The 24637-nt window shown below is 43.7% G+C and overlaps 1 protein-coding gene across 1 annotated transcript in view; it reads right to left on the minus strand.

The window, feature by feature from the left end:
- TNKS (tankyrase) overlaps positions 1 to 24637 on the minus strand; it is a 255631-nt gene that overhangs the window by 10273 nt on the left and 220721 nt on the right. Inside the window, exons 16-23 of the mRNA XM_059722215.1 lie at positions 24288 to 24507; positions 22508 to 22617; positions 10229 to 10417; positions 7416 to 7653; positions 6915 to 6997; positions 5951 to 6071; positions 5216 to 5313; positions 1046 to 1120 (exon numbers count right to left, since the gene is read on the minus strand). Of these exons, the coding sequence (XP_059578198.1) occupies positions 1046 to 1120; positions 5216 to 5313; positions 5951 to 6071; positions 6915 to 6997; positions 7416 to 7653; positions 10229 to 10417; positions 22508 to 22617; positions 24288 to 24507 (1134 nt within the window). The remainder of the gene's footprint in view (positions 1 to 1045; positions 1121 to 5215; positions 5314 to 5950; positions 6072 to 6914; positions 6998 to 7415; positions 7654 to 10228; positions 10418 to 22507; positions 22618 to 24287; positions 24508 to 24637) is intronic.

Below are 24637 nucleotides of genomic sequence, written 5' to 3' on the forward strand. Positions count from 1 at the left end.
ACTTGTTAAAGGTTCATCAGCTAAATTCTCTTAAGATTTCATCTATTCCCCTCACCACAATTAGGTGCCAATGAGGTTGTGCACTGTGACTTCCCCACAGAACTCACACATATATGATGATCTCCCAGCAGGAAAGTGGGAGTACTGTGTAAAACTGTGGAAAGTTTGCTCAAAAACTTGAGATGTTATTCAAAATTATTTTAAAGGTGGCCTGTCTATGTCTGTTATCAAAAACAACAAGGATGAAAAACAAAGATGATTTCAAGTGTAGCTGTTAAAACTGTTTTAGAACAATGCCTCATTCATATAACATGGCAGTGCCCAGAAGTACAGTGGTACCAGGTTTAATTTGGCAAAAAAAGAATGTGCTTCGGAGACTTATGTAGTCTTTTGCGATCACTACCAAGGTTACTAGAAGGGGTAATCTTGAGTATACATTGAGGACAATGCCACTGAAGCAGAATGAACAGACCCTTGCCATGGAAATCCCTTAAGCCAGAACAGAGTACTGTTATACAGATTCTAGATAGAAGTCTGCAAATGTGGGAGGTTCAGCTGGCTTTGCTGGAGCCTGAAAGGTCTAAATTACAGGACCTTTGGCATAATTCCAGGAAACATCACATGTGTGAGAAGGACTGACCGTTCCCCACCTCAAGGCTTCAGGGTGTCGCAGCAGTGGTAAGCACAAGAACTGAGAGCAAAGAGACTATTTTGGTGTTTTCACTGAGGTCACACATTCAAAAATTTAGGCAACCTAGAACGAAAGATGTTTTTGCAGCCTTATCTCAGTCCCTTGTGTGAATAAGGTACAATAGTCTTTAATGACATGAGCATGTTTCTTTTTCTTCCTCCCACTGGAATCCTGCCTCATTCTGTGCATAGGAGGCATGGCAGTCTTAATTACAGCATTTCCTACTTTCAAGTGCTTACCATGGCTACCTTAACACCATATTCATGTAGATTTTTGTAGTTAATTTTTATCATGAAAGGGCAGAACATCAAAATGATTCTGTCCATCTAATTTTCTTAAGTCTTTGAAACTTACCCTGATGACATTATATCTATTGAAGATCCCTCCAGCATTCCCACCATCTCTATGTTCCCTGATTGTACTTTGCATCTACATAAATGAAACAAAATAGAAGCTTCAAACATAAAGCTAGGTATTTGCTAATGATATAAAAAGATAGGTCATTTATGAAAGGTCATATCATTTCACTTACAAGAACTTGTCTATACTGAATAAAAAACAACTAAAAAGCTGAAGTTAAGAGACCTCACATTCTGATACAGCAATGCTCTTACAAATATTCATAAAGAAGGACCTAATACAGCATATTGCTTCAGGATTTTGGCTGAGAAGAACTGCAATCTGGTATGGTCATCACCCAGTATCTCCATAAAAATTAGGTAAGAAAATACCAGCAAAACTGGACTGAATCTAAATTAAAGTTTATATTATATAAATTCCAATTAAGACTTCTAAAAAATAATGACTTTATTGAAAAGCTATACTGAAATAATAATGAACGTATATCTCATGCATAAAATCCTACCTTTCTTGGTTACAGGGAGATCAATGCATTGTGACATTTTTACACTGCTATTGCTTGCTACCAAGAACTAAAATTGAATTTACCGCTTTTGTGATTTTCAGAAGACAATTGCAGTCAAAGCAACACCATCAAATAGCTCAAATAAATACTTTATTTATTTGGATAGGCAGCTCTTAGTGAAGCTATATGAAATCACTATATGAACTCTGGATTGCTAGATTTCTGATGCATAGCTTTATAAACCTAAGCAAACAACAGTCTAGGTATTCCAAATATTTTGTAATCTTATAACAACCTGGAAACAACAGTTAAAACTCTAAGGCACTGTTAAGCAGACCTGCATATCTTTTCCCTAAAGAGTATAGTCACCAGACAATGCAATTTCATTCAGAAAAAATAGGATAACTTAAAAAGCTTGAAAGTTTTTATGACGACTTCTTGTTTTGAAACATTTTTTGTTTTAAAATAGACCTAAATTTACAAAGGTTTTATAACCTGAAATAAAGCGCTGAGTTTCAAGTTGACCCTAAACTAATTCTTGTTCTATATTCCTGTTTGGCCACCAAGCTGAAAAATCCAATATTTGTAGAGATTTGTTGACAAGTTAAAAAAAAAAAAAAAAAAGCAACAAACTAGAGAGATGATAGTCCTGAAACACAGAAAGTGACAGACTGAGTATTGAAAAAGGGTAGTGTTGGGAAGAACTTTGCAGCTTGAGGGGCTGACACTTTCTCTAGAGCACCTGCTGCTTGGTTACTAAAACAGCCTCTAGGCATGAAGTGTTTCACACATCCTGATTCCTGACACTTGTTGACAAGGTTGTCATGCCAGGCCTCACTGTTAAGTTACGCAAACAATCTGTACGATAACATCCTAAGTCACAGATCAGACATACCCTAAATAGCTTAATGCCATTTCTTCCTATGGAAATGGGTACACCACGATAGGTTCCAGGCTCAAGGTGAGAGCTTTTAAAAGCGTAATCTGTTTATTTTCCATTTTGTATGTAATACCTTATGTATCACCTGCCCAAATCTCTTGCCATTTATGACCCCAGGCAGGTAAACCTTTTAATGCTCCTGTACAAACGTATGTTTTACAAGGAAAAATCGTGATCTGGACTTCAGGAAAGCTGGACCTCAGCTTTGTTCAAACTCCAAGAGGAGGATATAAACTTTGAAGTTTTGGGGAGGGTGGGAAGAGGGGAGTGGCCACACAATTCCTATAGATTTATTTTTGGTCAGTATTGCCAAACACCTCCGTTAAAAAAGGAGTCCCAACTGATAACTTTTGTGAAGGCATGTGAAAGCATAGCCTCCATGGAACACACTGCTCTGGATACCAACCATATTTCCACTGTCTAGGTTTCTCTGCCAGTACCCATTGTCTTACAACCTGTATGCCCTTGCAGAAAAAGCAGACTGAATGGGTGACTGTGAATGGGAGGAGAAATGCAATGGCTGGCCCTGCCTGCAAGGAAGATTCAACCTTGGGCAGCCACTGGGCAACAATGAAACCAGTTGCACCAACCTCCAGGTACATATCTGTGTAGGGAATATTATTTGCCCTCTCTCCCTGCTTCCTGTGTTTAGACAGGAGAAAATGCCATGTTCCCTGCTTTCAGGAAGGGAGAGGACAGAACACTTGCCTGTCCTAGTATATTCTTATTAATACCAACCCATGACTTGATATTACTTTCCCTTGCTCACCCACTTAGCTTCTTGCTCTGATACCCTGTGGGTGTCCTGGACCTGCTTTGACATGACCAACCAAGCTCTAAGGACTTCCAGCAATATTAAAAACCACCTAATTGGACTAGAGCTGATCTTGGACCAGACTAGTTTCTGGAAAGTAAAACCACAGGGGTGTACAAATGGCAGAACAGTGCACTAGGGAGTCATATGAGTGTGATTCAGTGAGGGCTGCTTATATGTTCGCTGCTGTGGTGCTACCGAGGAAAGACATGATATAAAATGGCTCTTTCCTACTCAACACACCTGCCCCTTACTCACCCTGGTAGTTGACCTGAGGGATTCACAGATCAAAGTATGCTTTACTGCTTTCAACTCTTTTTAAATGCTTTGGCTCTGCAAGGCTAAGTGAAAGCTGGGTTCTCTTTTTCTGTATCACTAACACTGCCTTTTTATTTTAAATCAGTGACATATTGTGAAGCTGTATGGAAAGGAAAAAAGAAGGGGCTGTGGAGGCACTGGCGAGGGTGTAATGTAAACACCCTACATTTGGGGGCTGGTAGAACACCAGCAATTTGAAAAAGGAAAAGAACTTAGTCTGACCTAGGCACCCTGCACCTGGTGATCAAAAAGCATGGAACACAACATGTCCCAGTGTAAGTGTAGACGTAAGTAACAACTGGAGCATTTCAAACACCTATGAAGCTCCAAAGGTCCAGCTGTACAAATGCATATACACTTACAAGCATTCTAAGCATTTGAAGCACTCCAGAATAGTATCTCTTTAAATGAGGTAGTATTTTAAAGTGTTTCACGTTTTGTTATGTGTGCACAAGGACAGGTCCTCCAGAATCCCACAGTGCCTTGCTGTAGGGAAGAGAGGGAAAGCAGGGTGGACAGCTTGATAGACACTGCCAGGTCCACCAGACTCCTGCTAACTCCCAAAGCCTCTGATGCCATTGGAGCTAGGTTCTACAAACTCAATACTCTTTATACTTCTCCACTCTGCTCAGAGTGAGAGAGGAGAAGTCCAGGGGATTTGGGAAGTTCAGGGGACAGAGCATTAGAATCCTGGCAGTAGGAAGCCCTTGCCACCTCCCCCTCTACCAGACCCCTTCTTACCAATCTACTCCCTCTCTCCACTCTCCCTTCCCCGCTACCTCCCTCCCTCTTGGGGGAGGGGGGAGCAAAGCTGCAGGTTACTGCAGCCCATGTAGTGCTCCCTAGCTGGTAAGCTTGAAGCATACCAGCTGGTGGAAACCATGAAGGCTCTAACGTGTCCTGCAGCTTTTGAAATGTTTCTGAGCCTGTTACACTTGGAAACATTTCAAAAGTAATTTCTGTCCAGACCCTGAGAGAACCACTTTTCAGTGTAGAAGCATGCTAACTTCCTAGACCAGAGGCAGGCAAAATATGGCCTGCGGGCCACGTCTGGCCTTCCAATTGATCTTATCTGGCTCACAGGCTGCTACAGGGAGCCTAAAGAGGGAGGACTGTGCCCTGTGCTTCTGCAGCTGGGACCAGGCAGCACACAGACTTCTCCACCCTCTCTGGCTTCCTGTAGGCATGTGCAGTCCTGGTATTGTGGCCGCTGGCAGCCAGACCTACATGAGATAGCGTGTGATGCAGTGTGCTGAGCACCCATCCTGCCCACCTGCTGTCATCAGCTGCTGCCACCATGGTGCCAGAGTCCATGCCAGTTGGGGTGGGGGGCAGGGTACTCAGCCCGGGACAGCCAACACCAACTTTCCTGATGTAGCGCAGTAGCAGCAGCTCATCGTAGTGGGCAAACGGGCAGGACAAGTAGGTTCCTGGCAGCGGCCAGACAGGATTACTTGGCATTTCCACCCTCCCCTCAACAGCTTACCAACACTTAAGTGGCTCTCCAGCCCAAATAACTGCCCACCCTTGTCCCAGACAGACATTAAACAGCTCTCACATACTAACTTTGAAACAAAGATACAATACCTCCTCTTCTACTGACTGGTACTCCTTATCATCAGGAGCAAGGTCAAGGAGAATAGTCCCCTGGCTCACACAGTGAAACGTCAAGTAAGGATTGGTGCCTGCAGGAGGAAAGAATGGAAGGAGTAAAATCCCTGAAACGAAACCAGGCTAGCTGCATTTTATCCAGTGTTGCCATCATTAGTCTTGTTAAATAAGCAGATAACAGGACTAAGTGCATAACATTAAAGGAAAATAACAAGTAAGTACAATCTAAATTCCTTCAAATGCTGTATTAAATGAATGGGCCTTAAAAAAAAAGAGAGAGAGAGAGAGAGAGAGATTAGTGTATCTGACCATTTCTATTTTATAGAAAATCCTGTGTGTGTTAATAACATCACATCTAAAAGTTCAGTCAATTCAAGAATGAGGTATTAGTAGCGTATACATATGTGTTCTCCTTGGAGCAAACCTGTGCACCAGGTTGCAGCTGGCCATTGGGTAGGTACACAAGGGCTGAGATCCTCAAGATTTCCCCTCCCACCTTGTACACATGCTACAGAAGTCTAGCAGGGCCTTGTGCCCTGAACATTGCACGGATTCTTCTGGGTGTTTTTGTGGGCAGCCATTTCCCAAAAAAGAGGGAGAGAAAAGATGATGTCTGCTGCAAGTTTGCTGTGCACTATTTCAGGGAACTCTACTTCCATATAAATCAAAGCAAGCAAGCATGTGTATCTTTGGATACTTCAACATATTTACCTTGTTGCCCTCCTAGAAGTCTCTCTACACCTTTTATTAATTTGTGACGGTGTCCATATGCGTTAATGCCAATTTCTTTTAACTCTTCATGCCCCATGTCTGCCAACACATCAAGGGTTATCTGAAAAGATGACAAGAATCAGTAGCTAGGTCTTCAATGTGTCATAAAGACTAGTCCTATCATTGCAGAAATTATACAGTACTCACACTACAAGTTGGGAACATAATCTCTCAGTCCCCTAGCAGATGTCATATTCCAAGTGCAATTCATGTTAATGGAACAATATGCTGTAACATGGTACATGGTCCAGCAATTTATCACCAAATAATAAGCCACAATATGATCATTTAGCCACAAAGATGTTACTTGTAAAGCGTAGGGTATCTCTGCAGTTTGTATTGCACTTTAATTTGAACCTGCAGCATGTTACATATAGGGTGATAGTTTGGCCACGTCCTCCAGCATCCCAGGGTTGACTGCTCTTGCCCCCACCCCTTCCTGCAAGCGGATTCTCTGCAACTAATGCTGAACTCTGCCGCCCCAGGTGCCTCAGCAGGAGATACCATAACTCAAGCCCCTCCTCTTTTCCTAACTAGTCTTCAAGCTAAGGCTTGTCCCTGCCTGGACAATTCGCCATTTGCACTGCCAGGCCTCTTTGCAAAGAGGTAAGCACTGCAGTCTATAAATTAATTTTTGAAATTAGGGACCATTCAATTTACAAACGTTACGGAAGGGTGCAAATGATTTGTGTAAATCTGAGGTCCAGAGTAGACTTGTTCTACTCTGGACCTCAGATTTACACAATTCATTTGCAGTTTCCTTTGTTACTTTTGTTTTCCCACTGGTATTAAAAACAGGGTTTTTAAAGCAGGAAATAGAGATGCTAGCAAAATGGGCCAGACTAATCTACCTTTAATCAGGCAGATGCATACGAGTGTGCCAGTGATTAGGCTTGTTCCATACCTGCTCTGTTTCAAAGATATCCCGAAGATGTTCAAGACCAAGACTTTTCAGGAACTGCGTGATGTTCATGTCAAGACCAGTGACTATAATAAGAGAAACAAGATTACTATATTATCCCAAAATGAGTAAAATAGGATGGCAAGTTATAAAGGTACACAGAGGCACACTGGTATCAGATCAGTTTTGCTACCCAGATATACCCATCAGGTTTTCTAAACAACAGCAATGGTGAAAATGTATGAAACCTATCAGAGATCCTTCCCCTTTGAATCCTGATTTAATCACTAATGAAAAGTTAAGAAGAACAGTTCCCAAAAAGGAGAGACCATCTCTGTGCACAACACAACAAATTTCAGTCCCTTTGAGTTGTGGATATTCCTGGAGTTCAGCATTTACAGTATTTTTGGTTAGTCGGATGTACCTGCCTGATTACACAAAGCAAACTGCAAATACCAACCAACATTATTTCAGCAAGCTAATGTAATCCAGGAGCAAAATTACCTTCTCCTTCTTTTCTTTCTGTTCCTGCTGCTCCGTCCCCAGCATTGGAGGCTGCTCCTACTGTTAGTTCTGCCAGAGGCCCTGTAAGGTTATCTATGCTGCTGGCAGCAGAGAGACAAGAGGGAGTAGATGCTGGTGAAATTAGAGAGGCACTAACGACAGTAGCTTGAGGTTTAAAACAGGTAGGCAAGGCTTCTGGAGGCATTGCATCAATCAGCAGAGCTCTGATGTCATCTGCCTGAAAAACAGGAAGCATTATTTAAGTGAGGCCTCATTTTCATTAAAATCACTATCTAGGGAAAGAAAAAGATACCTTCAATTGATAATTCTAATTTTCCCGTTAAAAAAATAACTCCAAAAACAAACCTATCCTTGAACAGGTATTCGTTTAGAAGGGACCCTTTTAGAAGACTATTTTGGATTGTTCAGACATTCACACAGCTTAAAACAACTTTTGAAGACTAGCTTGCTTATTTTCAATTTTGTTCTGAGGATCAATGGTCCGGCATTGAGCACGGGGTTGGACTAGATGACCTCCTGAGGTCCCTTCCAACCCTAATTTTCTATGATTCTATGATTTAACTTTACATTCTGTCAGGAAAGGGCTATTCCATGCAGGTTTAGACAAAAAGAAACTTTATAATCATCTAAACTACATCCTGCATAACACAGACCAAGGACTCCCACCATGAAAGTCCTCTTTTGAGCCTGCAACTTTTGCCTGAGTCAACATATTCGTTTTTGCAAGATAACCAGTCTTACTTTAAGATGGGAAGTGACAGAAAATTACCATTTCCCTAATAAGTTTTTCCCAAGTTTAATTATACATCTTATTTCTAGTCTGAATTTGTCTCATTTCAGGTTTTAACCACTGCATCTCATTATGCTTTTTGTCTGGTGAAATAAATAGACCTTTACTATCAAAAATCCCTTCCTCATCTAGGTACTCATGCAGTTCAATCATCTCCACCTTCTCTTGATGAAACTAGGTTGAACTTAAGTCCCTTATTGTAAGGCAGTTTCTTTCAGACCTCAAATTATTCCTATGGATCTTTTCTGAACCCTCTCCAAATTTAACATCCTTCTAACAATATGGACATCAGCACTGGACAGAGTGTCTAGTAATGGTTTCACTAATGCCTTGTATAGGAATAAAGCACCTCGCTATTCTTATTTGATAGTTCCCTACTTATGAAATGCATTAGCCACATATGGTGGCATTCTATTCCCAGCCTAAGGGGCCATTTTTTGGCATTTATGCATAGGGTGGCATACTATTAGTAGACATGTAAACCTGTGTGTGCAGATGACTACATGCTTGTGGAGGCTAGACATGCGCAGTAGGTTATGTATCAGTTGTACACATGCCTAGCTATGGGTATGCACCCCCTGTGGTTGTGTAATGTATCTAATGCCAAAAGTGTAGCTGGATGAAACAGATGTTAGACACCAGAGGAGGACAGACTTTCTGCCTTTTGTCTGCAACAGTCGAGTGACTAGCACACTTGACTGTGAAGTCAGAGACCCAGGATCTAGGTTTCCCATCATCCAGAGAGAGTTTGAACCTTATTTCACAGACTAACCACTAGGCAAACATCAATGGAAGCTGCTCTCTGATGCTCCTTTGAAGATGACCCCCTGGACAGCCACAAGAGGGACACACATGATTTGTGGGGCCAGGAGGAAGAGAGCAAGGCAGAGGATATATATGGCTCAGTAATGTGGCTGCCATCCCAAACAGATTGGGCCCATAGATCAGAGCTATGTCCTCGACAACGCAGAAATTTTCCTTAGCACTGCCCTCCACCCATTTTTTCCCAATGGCTATTAAATGCAAGGGGCAGAGGCTTAACTTCAAAAGGAATGCCTGACTTGTGGCCTGGTGATTAGATGACAGAGGTAAGGTATCAGAGAAATCCAAGTTCAGACTTCCAAGACAACTGTCCTAACTACTCAGCTACTGGGGACAGATGATGGGAAGTCTTATCGCCACCATTTCACTGTTGGTCGGCAAATACATAGCTGCAAATTTGTGCAAACTTTTCAGTCACCATTTTCCAGGATCAAATGAGAACAACTGTGGATGAAGGAGAGGGGAGACAGTGCAATATGAATTTATTTGGGGAATTGTTTAAATAACTCAGTTTGACTTCTCCCCACCCTCACTTCTTTGTCTCATGTGGCTCTCTCTCCTGATACCGGATTTTATCTACTACACAGTTCTCTGTGCCTGCCACTTCCCATACAGCAACCATCAACAATAGGGAGATATGGAACCTAGAATATTCATGCGTCCTGTAAGATATAAAAAACAACTAAAGCTGCCAGTTTTCAATACAACCTACAGCTGTTTATTAATTTGGAGGTCATTCTAGCTCTACTGCCTTGGAATTATGTGTTGCCAAAAAAGGATAGAGAAGCTGTTCAGGAACTGATAATAGCCACTGTTGAACACGGAGATTTTTCCAGAGCCTCACTTGATTTACTTCACAGGTTTAAAGAGGGAAAAAAAAGTACCATGGCTGACGCCCCAACCACTGATATTTTAGGTGGATACATTTAGCTTTGGAAAAATCAAGGTGCTGAGAATGAACCTAAATGTAAACAGGCAGAATATCTTAAATTTTAAGACATGCTGGGATCTCAGTCTATGGGTGTACAGTGATGGGGCTTGTGACACAGGGGTCATTACCACACTACATTTCCCATATTTCAGCATGAAGACCACTGGTGCAGTGGAAACACTGATAGTCATTTAATATGCAAACCTGATTCATTGCAACAGCTTTTGATGCTTTATCATATGAACTTACTGTTGCCAGGTCTAAAGGTGTTTGACCTTCTTGGTTCTTCATGGTTGGATCTGCTCCGTGAGCTAATAGCAGAGCACACAGCTGTGTCCTTCCTTTTTGTGCTGCTTCATGCAATGGTGTGAATGCCCATTTATCTGTTGCATTTACACATGTGTTGTATTTAATCAACAGTGCTGCTATATCCACATGCTGGGGAAAAAAAAATACTTCTATCAATAAAGTACAGGACCTAAAGAGAACAAAGTAGTACATATGCCAGTACAATTTTTTTGATCCTTTCAAATAACATCTTGCTTGTGTTTTTTTTTAGATAGGAGGAACAAGGCTATTGAAATATCCTTTTCATTTCTCTTTTATTTTTCAATATCTTCAACTCCTCCTGTGCCATCGTGACATTCCTTCCAGGTAATGCTGGTTTCAGTGTCTGGCTGAAGACAGCATATGAACAATGAAGTAGGAAGGTTGGTGTGCTGCTGTAGCCATGATGGTTCAGGAAATGTACAAAAGACAAGGGTTTTTTATGATATCTTTTACTGGACCAACTGTATAGTTGGAAGAGAAGTCTGGCAAGCTTTTGGGCAAAAAATGTCCTTCTTTAGGTCACCTGAGGCAGCGTGTGCCCGAAAGATGTCACAAAAAAACCCAACCACAAAACAAAACTCATGAACAACGAAGGACATTCCTTCCTCCTCTTGGGAGCTTATCTTTGTAATTTCTGAGGCATGGAAAACAGTGCAAGACAGCTAGGCTAGCTCTCTCCCATCATCATATAAGCTACCTTTCTCCAAGCATGACCCTATGCCCCAGTTTTCTTCTGCCAATCCATCATGCAAGTAGTTCTAGATTTATTATGCATGTGGTCTAGCTGCATTATATAATGCAGCTATATATATATATATATATATATATATATATATATATAAACTATCAAGTAGCACTTCTCCCAAAACAAACAATATTGCTTGTTCTTCTCTTCTGTTGACACTAGAGAAAAGAATTTAGGTCTGAAGTGCTGTACGAAAATAATCTTTTTTTTTGGTAAGAAGAACATTTCATACTTTTAGGCCCTGATCCTGCACATCTTTACCCATGCTTCACTTCAAGTATCGCAACAGTCAACCAAGAATTCAAGTGCATAAATGTTTGTGGGGCTGGGGCTTCACTAAGGACAAAAAACTGTGTTCATTCTCAAGTCTTAGGTTTCACAAGAAGAAATATTGTTCTGTGGTCAGACAATGCAAGAACAAAGTAGAAATGGCTTAAGGCTTAAGTTTAGTGTAAGCTTTAGAAACACATTAAAACTAACAGCAAAAGCTTCTTTGGTTGTATAAATAAAAAGAGAATCAGGAGGGAAGAAGTGAGGCCATTATATGCTTAAGTTAAAGTGGAGATCAAAGACAGCTTAGATGTAGCCAAAAAAATGAACAAATATTTTGCCCTAGTCTTTAATCAGGATGAAGAGGTAAGAGGATATTAGTGGCATACCACATGGCTATGAGGACATGCAGAGGGAAAATATCATACCTGCTAGGGAAGGAAAACTAAGACTGCTTGATGTTACCAAAAGGGCAAAGGGTGGGGCAGCAGCTGGATAATTTCCATCCTGGAATACTAAAGGAATTGACATGTGAAACAGCAACTCTTCTAGCATAGATTTTTGTGGACTCCGTAAACTCACAAACAATACTTAGGACTAGATTAGCAGTACATACAGGCTGCATGAAGATGTTAAAAAAAAAACAACCCCACCCCACCATCCCACAAGGCACTTTACCCAAAGAAGCAGCGTGTTACTTCAACCCAGCTCCACAGCATCTGTATATATCGGGTGCTTCAGCGGGGCTTGTTGGTGCTTTTAGATAAAGCTGATTCAAACAGCAATTAGATAAAATTACCAAAAAAGCCTCACTAAAGTGCCTGATCTATACAGATGTCGGGCAAGCCGGGTCCAACTAACGTGCTGCATCTTCTAGGCATGCACTGGGCTTGGCATGGGAGTGCAGAGAATTTAAAGTGCCTTTTTAGAAACATCTGCAAGCAGCCATAATGTCCATTTCAAAAAAAGGGAGAAGAGTGTCCCAGGCAATCACAAGCCTGTTAGCTTGACCTCAATAGTACACATGGTACTAGAACAGATACTGAAGGAAAGGATAGTTAACAACATGGAAAGAAATGGTACAAAACATATGGATTTATCAGATGATGATTGTTTCAGACTAATTTAATACGATTCTATGACAAGATAATGGACTTCTTAGATAAGGGTAATACAATGGAATTAATTTATTTAGGTCTAAACAAAGCTTTTAATACTATTCCTCAAGGGAAATTATCGGTCAGACTTGACAGGATGAGGATCACTGCTGAAATCACAAGAGCTGGTACAAAGGGAGTCTGCAGAGAGTTATGCTGAAAGGTGAAGTATCCGACTGGAAGGAGGTCACATGTTGATCTTAGCATTCATCCTGTTTAATCTTTTTATCAGTGGCCTTGTTAGTGGAACAGGAAGTGTCCTCACAAAATTTACAGATGATGCTAATCTGGGGAGTACTGCCAAATGTGGCAGAAAACCAGATTATTACGCAAGAAGAGTCAGTTTAGGGTTGCCCAGGTGGCAGCCTGCGAGTGGCTAAGCCACAGCCTGCAGGCTCCAACTTCCTTTACCTCCTTTACTCTGTGCACATCCTGCAGTGGGTTCAAGCACTACTTCCCCCAGCCATTACTGCTTCCCCACACCAGGCTGAGGCTCTTGCAGCTTCCTCTCCTTCCTTCAGCTTCTGTTTCTTGCTACTGCCCCTGGAGGCGGCACAGCCCACGACCTCTCAGAAGTTAGAGCTCTGATTTAAATGATCTTGTAAGATTAAGCATTAGAAATGGAATGAAGCTTAACTATGTCCTGTGGTTTCCAAATTGATAGTAAATGCTTGGGGGAAAAGAAAGGTTCCCAGAGGTATTTCAAGTATGGATGCACTGAGCACTGGAAATCCAAGAGCTCTATGGAATGAGAGGACAGATCACAACACCAGGTAGAAGGGGTGATTGTGGAAGGGGAAAGACAAAGACAGGTCAGACTATGTACATGCACTGGGAACTTCCACTATGGGACTTAGAGCATGTTAAGAAAGCCAAGATTAATGGCAAGGCATGCTTGGGATGAAGGGATTCAGGACCCCAGATCGCTATAATCCAAGAAGGGCTAATAGGGGAAAAACAAATTATCCAGGGGGGATATCTGTGGCCAAAAGTCAAGCACTCAGAAAATTAATAACCTGGACTTCAGTTATGAGCGGGGATCCAGGTTTTCCATTTGCCACAGAAAAATGTGGTAAAACCCAGATTTTCTCATTTTAAGGAGAAAACCAAGATTTTCTGCTTTAAAGGAGAAAAACATGGGAAATGGTGGGTTTCTGCTGGGGGGACCGTGAGAGTGGTCAGGCAGGGGACACCGGGCACACATGCCTATGGCTGCCAGGCAGCCTGGAGAGCAGCTCCTGCAGGTAAGTCTGGGGAGGATTGAGGCCCCTATAGTGAGGAAGGGAGGAAGTTGGACAGGGCTGGGGCTGCTGCCCAACCTGGGTAGTGTGTGGGGCCTGGGGCCCAAGGCTGGAATGCACAGCTGCAGGGTCTGGGTAGGGAGTGGGATGGAGCCACGGGCGGCTTGTCTGGGGGGCGGGATAAGAGGGAGGGCATGGGGAAAACATTTGGAGGCAGGCGTGGGTTGCCCACTGCGGGCTCAGGCTCCCTGCTGCCCTACCCGGGGCTTCTGGGGCCCAGTGGGCGAGACACAATGGGCAGAGTGGGGAGGGGAAGCTTGGTGCCACTGCTGCAAGCCCCATGCAGGTACAGCGAAGTGCCCCCTGCCTGCTCAGGAGCAGCAGAGGCAGTGGCATAGGGTTGTGACCCCTGCTGCTGCTGGGCGGGCAGAGGGTGCTTCACCATGGTGGCTCAGTGGCAGTGCTGAGCTTCCCCGCCCTACTCTGCCCTGCTACTTGCTTGCTTCACCATAGAGGCCCTGGGGTTGGGGGGTGGGAGGAAGGGAGCAGTTCGGGGAGCCCAAGTCTGCAGTAGGCAGCCCATACCCGTTCCCCGCCTCCAACGGGCTCCATGCCTGCCATGCTGCCCATTGGGGAGGGGGAGCTGGGCTTTGTGCTCTGCTCTGCGGCAGCAGCTGCTGCCTCCCGCAGGCGGCATTTGGGGCTCAGGCACTGCAGGGGATGCAGGAGGCTGCAGACCCAGGTCCCTGGCCCCATAGCCCTGACAGCTAGGTGCCCCCTCCAGCAGGGCTGGGGATGCAGGGGCTGAGGGGCACCAGCAGGGGTGGGGTTAGGGTAACTTGTATTTTATGCTTTAAATAACTTGTTGTATTTTAAGTTTTAAAGTTGCACCTCCTTATACAGTGATGAATTATAGTATTAACTAATATATAATAATATATAATTATAGTATTGTTTAACTAATATATATTAGTTTAACTAATATGGAGCCCTGTGCCGCCATGGTGAAGCACCCCCTGACCGCCCAACAGCAGCAATATATATCTTCAGCCGTATTTAGTCATTACTTCAGTTCTGTATAGACTCATTATCTGAAATTTTTCATTTTGTTTATCAGCTGGCCTTGAGTTTTTTTTGTAGAGCTCATGGTGCTCATTATATTGTATCTTTTCTGTTTTATCACTGTGACAAGTTCTTCTAACATAATATAGCAATGGGCTTATCATCAGCTTAAATTAATTGCATTTGGCACTAACTGGCTAATCAGAGGGATGAAATGATTGGATATGTTAATGAAAGGTGATAAGGGAGACCAGTGGACAATACCCAGAGTAAGACACTGGAAAAAGTCCAAATTAAGAGGTGTGCTTGTGATGGGTCTGTTGAACAAAGGAATATGCTGACAGGATAAAATATGGACAGCATACTGACAGCAGAGAGACCAATCCAAGAGCAAAAAGTCATCGAAGGAGTAAAGATGAAAAAAAGCATAAAAGGGGGCAGCAAAAGAGTTACATGTGTGCCATCATAAATCCAGCCTTCAACACCTGTCTGGACCCTCCCAGCCAATGATGCAACCTTTGCTTTCAGGAACTGACTGGCCACCTTTTCTGTTGAGCAAAGTAACATCTTTGGTGGGGGGATTGGGTGGCAGCATCAGTCTAGGAGTGGACAGCAGCATGGAATGGGAGATTGAGTGGCAGTACATGTCCAGGGGTGGGTGGCAGCACAGGTTGGGAATCGGGAGACAGCAGAGGTCTGGCAACGGATGGCAGAGCAGGTTGGGGTACAGTTTTCCTCAATGGCTATTATTTCCACATGCCAGGAATGCACCATTGTAGCAGCCATGGGTGCCAAGTACATGAGGGCCCAAGTGCCCTGACCCTCCCCCTTGGAAAGAGGGCTGTCACCCGAAATGGGCAAAACTTTCCACATGTCCATCATCTTATGTCCCCCTGGCAAAAACAGAAGTCAGCACCTATGGTAGCAGCTATGTACACCCTTCCACTAGCTCCCCATAGTTATCCAATTTAAAATCTCCAAGCTAAACAAGAAAAGGAAACAAATTACACAGAAAAAATAACTCCCTGTATCATGTTCCTGAGAGTATTTTTACTGATAAATGGTTTGTCAGTACAAAAAGGGAAAAAGTGAGCAGTCAGCTAAAAATTAGCAGATTGGAGTAAGAAAACTTGCCTGACATTGTCAGCAAAACCCCAAAGATACATGTCAGAGGCAGATTTCAAGTTTTCCATTTTTAAGGTAGTCACCAACCCCTAGCAAAAGAGGCTTTATTTCTTAAGACGTGTTTTAAAAGATGGCTAATCTTATCTCTCCTTTTCTCAACTTTCAAGCAAATTGATGGGAATCCCATATTTTTCTGTCATGTGGCATAAAACACCATCTAATTGTATGGTAAAAGAGCAGGATATACACAGCATGGAGTGTCACACAGAAGAACCAAAGGAAATCCACTTTTTTCTGAGGAAGGAGTTATATCATATGGAACATGTTAAATAAGAACATCAGGAGTAAGAACACTCGAATTCTGTGCCCACATTACTAAAATTCAGAGATGGTGATGGCTGCTGCACACCTCAAAGAGAGCTTCCTCAGTGACAAAAAAAGGCACCCAACACTTCTTAACTAAAAGTGGCTGCTGAAAGATCATCAAGTACAACTCTCATTAATGTTTTCTATAATGATCATGTTATGGAATAGAATGGAATTATATATATATTTTTAAGTAACTACCAGCTTGAAACAATTATTGACAATGTTCTGTCCTAAATATTAACCAATTTCTGTTTTGGTGACTGAGGTAAACACTAAAACATGTAAGGCAGAAATGATGCATGTTGCCTTGGGATAAACTCTAAGGTAAGAATTACTGCTTGTCAACCTTCTGCAGGTTTGATCTTTAGAATGTGAATACACAGCACAAGAACTGCCATAATAGATTAAACCAGTGATTCTTTTCTATTATTATTTTATATTAAATATAGGCCAGTATTTTGTCTCTGAGTGTGGCCAGAAATGAGGGTTATTCACCTGTACTCATTTAAAGAGGGACACTGCAAAATCATGACCTCAGGATGAACCAGAGATGCAGTTGTGATGGTAGAATGCTTCTGCAGCAGTGCCTGCTTGACTGTTCTCTCATTTTTTTGTGCCCCTCCTCTACTGTTATATCACTTCGATGGTATAGCCAACAAAGGGGGCTGTGACAAACCAACTGTTTTAGTTATTTCCATCATGATTCCTTGCTTTGGTTCAAGATTTTAATGAGGAAAAGAGACAGGTGAACAGGGAGTGTGACTGTAGAATCTATCCCGAAGAACTGTTGTTTCTGATGAGTAACCCTCATATCTTCACGGAGTAACCTCTGCACATTCTTTCAAGAAAATCAACTTACAAGCAATATTGTCCCATGAGGAAGGTGGGACAGTCTTAATTAGATAGTGACTGACATACCACTGTACCTACCTGAGTATCTGACCAAGATGTTAGACATAGATCATATGTTTTGTGAACATGTGAATAGAATGCCGTATAGCAGCTCTGCATATTTCTACAAGAACACTAAGCCTAAAACATGTCAAAGAGGCTGTCTTACCCATTGTGGAATATGATCTAATTGATAATAGGGATTAAAAAGCAGGTCTCTCTCCAATTCATAACCAAATCTCCTAAGCAATCTTGATGAAATAACTGCTTATCCTTTATTACAGTGTGCCTAAGATATAAGAAGATTTGGTAACTTTCTGAACTCTGACTGTATTTAGGCTTAAAACTAAAGCGCTTCTGGCATCTAATATGTGACATTCTGCACTGCCTGAATGAGCAGGGAGTCTAGGAAAGAATAATGGCGTATTAGCTAATTGGTTGAGATGGAAATCTTTTACCACACTGGGCAAGAGTTGAGGGTGGAGACAAAGTTATGGTCCTTGGGGAAATCTGTGAAGTTTAGATTAGCTCACAGAGCTTGACTATGGTTATAATAAATACTATTTTGGTTAACAGCAGAATAGCTAATATTCATTCAGGAGCTCTAAGGGAAGCTTCATAAAAATCTAAGGTGGGTGTGTCAAACTCATATGAAAAGGACCCACAGACCGGCCCTGCATGCCAGATCCAGTGTGCTGGAGAGGGCACTGCACATGGCATGATCCTGCTCCAGCTGTGCTGTACGTGGTGGTCTCTCTGGGGCTGTGCTGCATACAGTAGTTGCTCCACCTACTGTGTGCTGGCCAGGCCCTGCATACAGCATGGTCCCAGAGCAGCTGCCATGTGCATCACAGCCCCAGAGCAGTAGAACAGCATACTGCTGCTCTTGCACTGTGCTGCATGCAGCGTCTCCTTTATTGCTCCAGGACATGAGTTGGAGCACCTGCTACGTATGACAGGAAAGGCAATGACATGCCCCACATGTTGCTGTGGGTCAATTCTGAGACTCCCAGACAGCACCAGGGGCCAGATGATAGGGCTCTGCAGGCTGGATCGGGCCCATAGGCCATATCTTTTGACACCCCTGGTCTAAGGAGTAGGTTGGACTAATCTACACAGTCTCATAAACTGTCACTGTGCTGTAAGGAAATATAGTGTTAGCGTGAGTTAAGAGGTGTTCAGCTGAAATGGCTGATAAATGAACTTCCATGGATGACGCAACGAGAATGAGCAGTTGCAGGAGCAGCAAATACTTAAATATGCGCTAGAATGAAACTGAAGTCAGAACAATATTGTTCTTGGATGACCGAGTTTGGGCTGCATCCCTTTATATCTGTCAGAGTCCTACAGTCTGCGCTGTCAGGTACAATAAATGAGGCTTTGGGTAATAAATCTGGCTGCTCTGCTAAGACAACTGGTCTGGGATCATAGGAAAAGGTCAATATTCTCCTCTAGAGAGATAGAGAAGAACAGAATCAAATCTCAAGCATTTTGCAGAAATCAGAATTGCTTTGGTTTTGTCTTGTTTTATCTTTCTTAGTGCTCTTGCTTAGAGGAAATTGAACAAAAGCCCAAAGAAGACTAATTCCTCACAGCTGAATAGGGACACATTCGAAATGGAATGACTCCCTGCTCTTTCTCAGGTATTCTGAACAGACCTATCGCTGAATACTCCAAACAAGTGTCTTTAGCAACCACTGCTTTTTTCTTATGCCCTTGCTCAGCTGGCGGGCTTACTTATTGGGCTAACAGCTACATGGTGGCTAAATGACGTGGACAGTAAAACTGGCTGGTATAAGCTGTGAAAGAGGCAAGAAGAACCATTCCATGGCTGATATTTGCAGTGAAAGTGACAAGAATAATTGAGTCAGTATTCTTCTTCTTATGTCCTTGTCATAAATTAAATGTTTTTTCAGAATCATATATAAGTGATGGCTCTTTCCATTGCTGCAGCAAGGTTCTCCTTTGTACAGGTCTCACCAAGGAGTCAGCAAATGAGCAAGTGCTCCATGGTCGGCACTTCACTGCACTCACATGTATTCATGTAATTAAAGTAGCCCCATTTAATCATGTTTGTTTTTGATCTTCCAGTTTGTGTTGTGCAGGCAGTTCAGGCATCACCATGTTGACCAGTCTGTATCAGCCACTCTGGAAAAGTTCTCCTGGAGTTTCAGATCCATTTCAGGGTATCTGATTGTGCATAATCTTTCCTTCAATAATCTCAGTCATGCCCTGTAAGCCATCGTCTGAGATTCTTGATGACAAGGTATTTAGCAGAATTAGCAGATTTGTTGGAATCTGACAGGGGCCGCGATGTGAACATATGAAACAGTATGAAATCAGTATGAAACAGCTGGCATGCTAAATGTCGTGTAAGTAGTGTTGTGTTTTGTTTTGTTTTCTAATCAATGAGCTCTATGGGGATGGCAAATAGCCAACAATCCTTATCCTGTATTAACGGCGACTCATGTTAACTGTGGGTGGTTTTTCTTAGCAACTTCTTAGGAATTTAAGAGAGTTCTCCTATGCATCACTGACAAAATCACAGAAACATAAGACTAACAAATGGAATAAGCAGCTGTTCAGTTATTTAACACATGCATGATTGAACTTAAAGACAGAAAGACAACTGAGCACTGGTGGATTACTCTAGAGAGGGGTGTCACACCATATGGGCCACAGGCTGGATGTAGCCCATGAAGGCTTGCCATCCAGTCTTCAGGTGCTGGCCTTGGGTCTCAGCAGACTTATATGGGGCACAGCGCATGATGGACCACCCCCATGGGAGGGCCCAGGATTGTGCTCAGCTCATGGTATCTGTCCCAGCAGCTCTGGGACCTCACTGGACAGGTAGGCGGGTACAGTATGGATCTTGAAGTGATCAGAACAGGCACCATGTGCAACCCTGTCTGGCCCAGGGCATGTATTGTGGATTCCTGAATGGCTGAAGTAGGTGCCATGCTATACATAATGCCTGCCCCAGCCAGACTACCACATGCTATGCCTGCTCGAGCCAGTACAGGACCCATACTGCACACAATGCCTGAGAGCACCACATGTGGTGTGGGTCCTGGACTGACTGGAATGGGCACAGTCCAGCTAGGGCTGACACACTGCATGCATCGCAGTGCTCGCTTCAGCTGCTCCAAGATCCATGCTACATGCCCCTAGCTGGACTGCACTGCACTGCACATAGCACCCATTTCCCCTGCTCTGGGATCCATGGTGCATGTAGTGTGGACCCCAGACCAGTTGGAGCAGGCCTTGGATCCAACATGCTAGGAGAGGCAGGGGGTCCGTGGGTCTGATTCAGCCCATGGACCAACCCCACACCACTAATCCAGCTTGTGGGGCTGAGTGATTCTGGCACCCCTGCCCTACAAAGAAGGAAAAGGGATCATTTACTAAAGCTTGAGACTGTGCCTCTAGCGTCAGATGACAGACTATAACAAAACATTCAAAGAATATTAAAGATCTCAAATGATGCTTAACAAAAGAGAGTCAGACTGGAAATTGGAATTCTGCTGTTAATCCACTGTGTAATACCTACATATTGCATCCCATATGGTACAGTACTGAAATCACAACTGATAAACTGAGGCATATCAATCACATATCACAATGGTATAATTGCAGATATGCCATTCACTTAATTGCCTCTTGGTATTGCTAACAAAATGCCTTAACTATTTTCTACTCTCTTGCAGTACCCAATTTATTTTCCTTCTGACCTCCAAGCCAGCTATTTTTGTCAGCATTCTGTTTGCTGAAATTGATTTATGATAATGGGAGGAGGTCAGGGGAAAAAACACAACTGGAAGAAGCAAACAAACCTGTTTGTCAGGACTGGCATTAACTCAGTGCCACGCACACAGTCTTTCATCTGACCTTAAAGCATCTCCTGGGGTTTTGTCAAATGTTGACTCGATGAAATAGCTTGTAAGAGATTTCTCTCTGAACTCACCCACAAGTAAAAGCAGTATGTGGTGTTTTAGCTAATGGTCTGTCTTACATTTGTGCAGCTACTGCACATAAAGATGCTTGACTATATGTAGGTTAAAGCAGTCTTGTGGGGGTGGAAAGAAAGGGTGATCACTAAGGGCTTGTTAACATGGTGAGATGATAGCTTGGTACATCTATTATGGTGAGCTATTATGCACTTGCTAGATTCAAACATGGACAGTCTTTATTCAACACTGAAGCTACAGATGGTTGGTTCTTAACCCTTTTAGACTCATGGCACCCCTTGGAAAATGCCAGCTCTTGCTCTTTTTTTGACTATGGAAAAATAACAGAGCAATTCTGCTGTTGCAAACAACTCAGAAAGACCATAGCAGGTGAGAATGTTTTTGACACTATGGAATTCTATTTGAAATTTCTGGATTTATCTTGTGAAACATGTATAGGTAATTTGCACACCCAACAATGTTAATATTGCGGTACACCCTTAAAAGGATCTCAAGGTACCTCAAGGTGCTGCGGCACTCTGGTTGAGAATCATTGGTATAGACAGGTATAATTACGTTAATAGGAGGCAGGGCTGTCCCAAGGCAACATGCATCAGCTGTTGCAATAAAAAAAATGTACAAGTGAGCTAATAAGTAACTTTAACCTTGTTTCATTCAAGGTTAACATTGCAACTGTTTTGCTATCCTTTATTACTACAGGTTCATGAAGATACAAGTTACATCATAACAACTTAAATAAGTATACTTTGATATTAATACAACTATTTATCTATACAGAAGCATATTTGTACTGCTTAACTTTGTTTACACTGGAAGTGCATTACACTAAACTGCAACAGGGCACTCACTGTGTAGAATGAAAGCATCAACACAGAGAGTTGCCTCTCCCATGTAGGTAAGCCCTAACAGACTACTGGTACTGGTACTAACAATGCTCTTCCACAAATGAAACTGCTTTATCCATACACTGCTCTCTTTCTTCCCATTCAGCTATTTAACCACTGCTTCAGGCTTTACTCAAGGAAAGTTTTCTTTGGGTAAGAACAAGAGGTTCCTAAAATCCTGTAGCCAATGGATTCGTATGCCTGCTACAATTTCAAAGATTTTCCAGCACTACAATAAGAAACCCTGTACAGTCTAGCAGCAATTACATCTTCTTCCTATTATGATTTGAACTTCTGTCAGAGTAAAAGAAAAAGGCTCCATATAATACAGTAGTGACTTAGGAATCATTCTTTCATGTCAACAGACACTGAACTTTCTTCCACACAAGACAATTTGTGGCAGCTATGAGAGTTCCTTTCAGGTGCAACCATTTGAAAGACTTCTCTACTTCTTGGGTGCTAAATAATAAGTGTACTTGTACTTACCCCATAGGATGCTGCATTATGGAGAGGGATTAATCCTCCTTTATCTTGGGCATTAACATCAGCACCATGTTCTAGAAGGTATTCAGCTACTTCCAAATTATTGTAACCAGCTGCACGAAAGAAAAGAAGAGCGAGAAGTAAGCAAACTGAAAAACAACAAATGCTGAAAAGCTAAAAATGATTTTCAGAGAGCAAAAACACCTCCTTTTCTTGCTATGGCAGGGGTATTCAACCTTTTTTAACAAGTGTACCCCTTCTCTCTCAAAGTTCCAGCTCAGGTACCCCCTTACATTTTTTTTTCATGTTTTTAAGGGGCGGGGGTGCAAATCGAGGCCCCCATGGTGTGGGAAGGAGTGGGGCTGTGCAGCCAGGCAGAGCAGGGGACAGAGCCACAAATGGCTCATCCAGGGGGTGTGGGGAGGGGGTGGCAGGTCTTGCTTGTACACACCCCGGGAGGGCATGGGGGCATGTGTCCCTGGATCTGTGTGGGGCAAGGGAGGGCTGGCCCAGAGTTGGGGGAGGGAGTGGGGCTAGGGCAGGGCAGGGGCTGCCTAGTTGGGGCAGGGCGCAAGACTGAGCTGTGCATGGGGGTGGCTTCCGCAGCTATGCGCACCCCAGGGAGGGCACAGAGCCATGTGCCCCCGGATCTGCACAGGTGAGAGCGGGTTGCCGCTGCGGGCTGGGGCCAGCACCGGGCTGTTCCTGGAGTGGGCTGGGCAGTGCTGCAGTCGGAGCGGGCAGTGGCAGTACTGGGAGTGGGCTATGGGGGGCTACAGCAAATTCTGGAGTGGCTGCAGCCCCCACACAGACCCCTCCCAGCACCACCACTGCTGGCTCAGCCCTAGCTGGGAAGAGCTGGGTGCTACCCCAGACCCAGCTCGCAGCAGCATCCCGCCCTGCCCTACCCAGATCCATGGGCACATGCCCCCATGCCCTCCTGGGGTGCACACAGTGGAGGGAGCTGCCACCTCCCACCCCCTGGACAAGCCGTGGCTGTGTCCCATGCTCCATCCTGGCTCCTGCTGCTGTGCACACCCCCACGAAAGCATAGGTGGGGGGGGAGGGGAATGTGCCCCCAGATCTGCACGCAGAGTAGGGCAGGCTGCAGGTATGGGCTGTTCTTGGCTGGGGCTAGGCCGGGCTGCGGCAGCGCTGGGAGGGGGCTACAGCGAATTTTGGGGTGGCTGCAGCCCTGCCCATAGCCCCCTTCCAGCACCGTCGCCTCCCACCCAAAGCACAGCCTGGCCCAGCCCCCACTGGGAAGAGTCTGGTGTAGCCCTAGACCGAGCCTGCAGCAGCATCCCACCTTGCCCCGTGCAGATCTGGGTGCATACAGACCCCAAGCCCTCTTGGGGTGCGCGCAGTGGTGGGAGCTGCTCCAGCCTGGCTGGGCAGCCCTGCCCCAGCTCCACTCCCTCCCCCACCGCTGGGGCCTTGATCTGCCCTCTCCCCCATCCCCTTCCTTCACAACATAACTACCAGCCAGACCCGGCTATTCTCCTGGCCCCCTGTGTACTGTGCTACAGCTGTATAAATGCACATGGCATTTAATTGGCCACACTAGGTCTGAGTACCCTCTAGGACCTTTTTAAGTACCCCTAGTGGTATGTGCACCCCCAGTTGACAACCACTGTGTTATGGTATTCCTTTAGAAACACTTAAACAGATGGCACACTAACTAAGCAATACTATTTCCATGTCCTTATGCTCTGTTTTTTGTTGATTAAATTATTCAACTATGGCATAAACAATACTTTAGAAGCCCTGGTGAATCACTTACCTGCAAGATGTAGCGGTGTTGAATTTCTTCCCTGGGTGTCTCTGCAATTGATATTTTCTGGAGTACATAGCTTCTGCACTCTTGCCAGACAACCCTTTTTGGCAGCATCTAGCAAGGCAGCATCTCCTCGCAGTAAGTCCTGTATATCTGTGTCTCCTTCTTTCACCAAGTCCAGAGGAGTGTTGCCATCTCTGTTCTTTTTTGTTGGATCTGCTCCATGCTATGAATTACAATTCCACATTATACTGTCACAATATAAGTACATTACTTGGGTGCATCTCTCCACGGCTTGTATTTTGTGATGTAGGACTTGGGAATGTTTTCAAAGCTAGTGAAGTTTTGGCACCCCA

This window comes from Alligator mississippiensis, chromosome 2, assembly GCF_030867095.1.
Source record: "Alligator mississippiensis isolate rAllMis1 chromosome 2, rAllMis1, whole genome shotgun sequence".
Lineage (NCBI taxonomy): Eukaryota > Metazoa > Chordata > Crocodylia > Alligatoridae > Alligator > Alligator mississippiensis.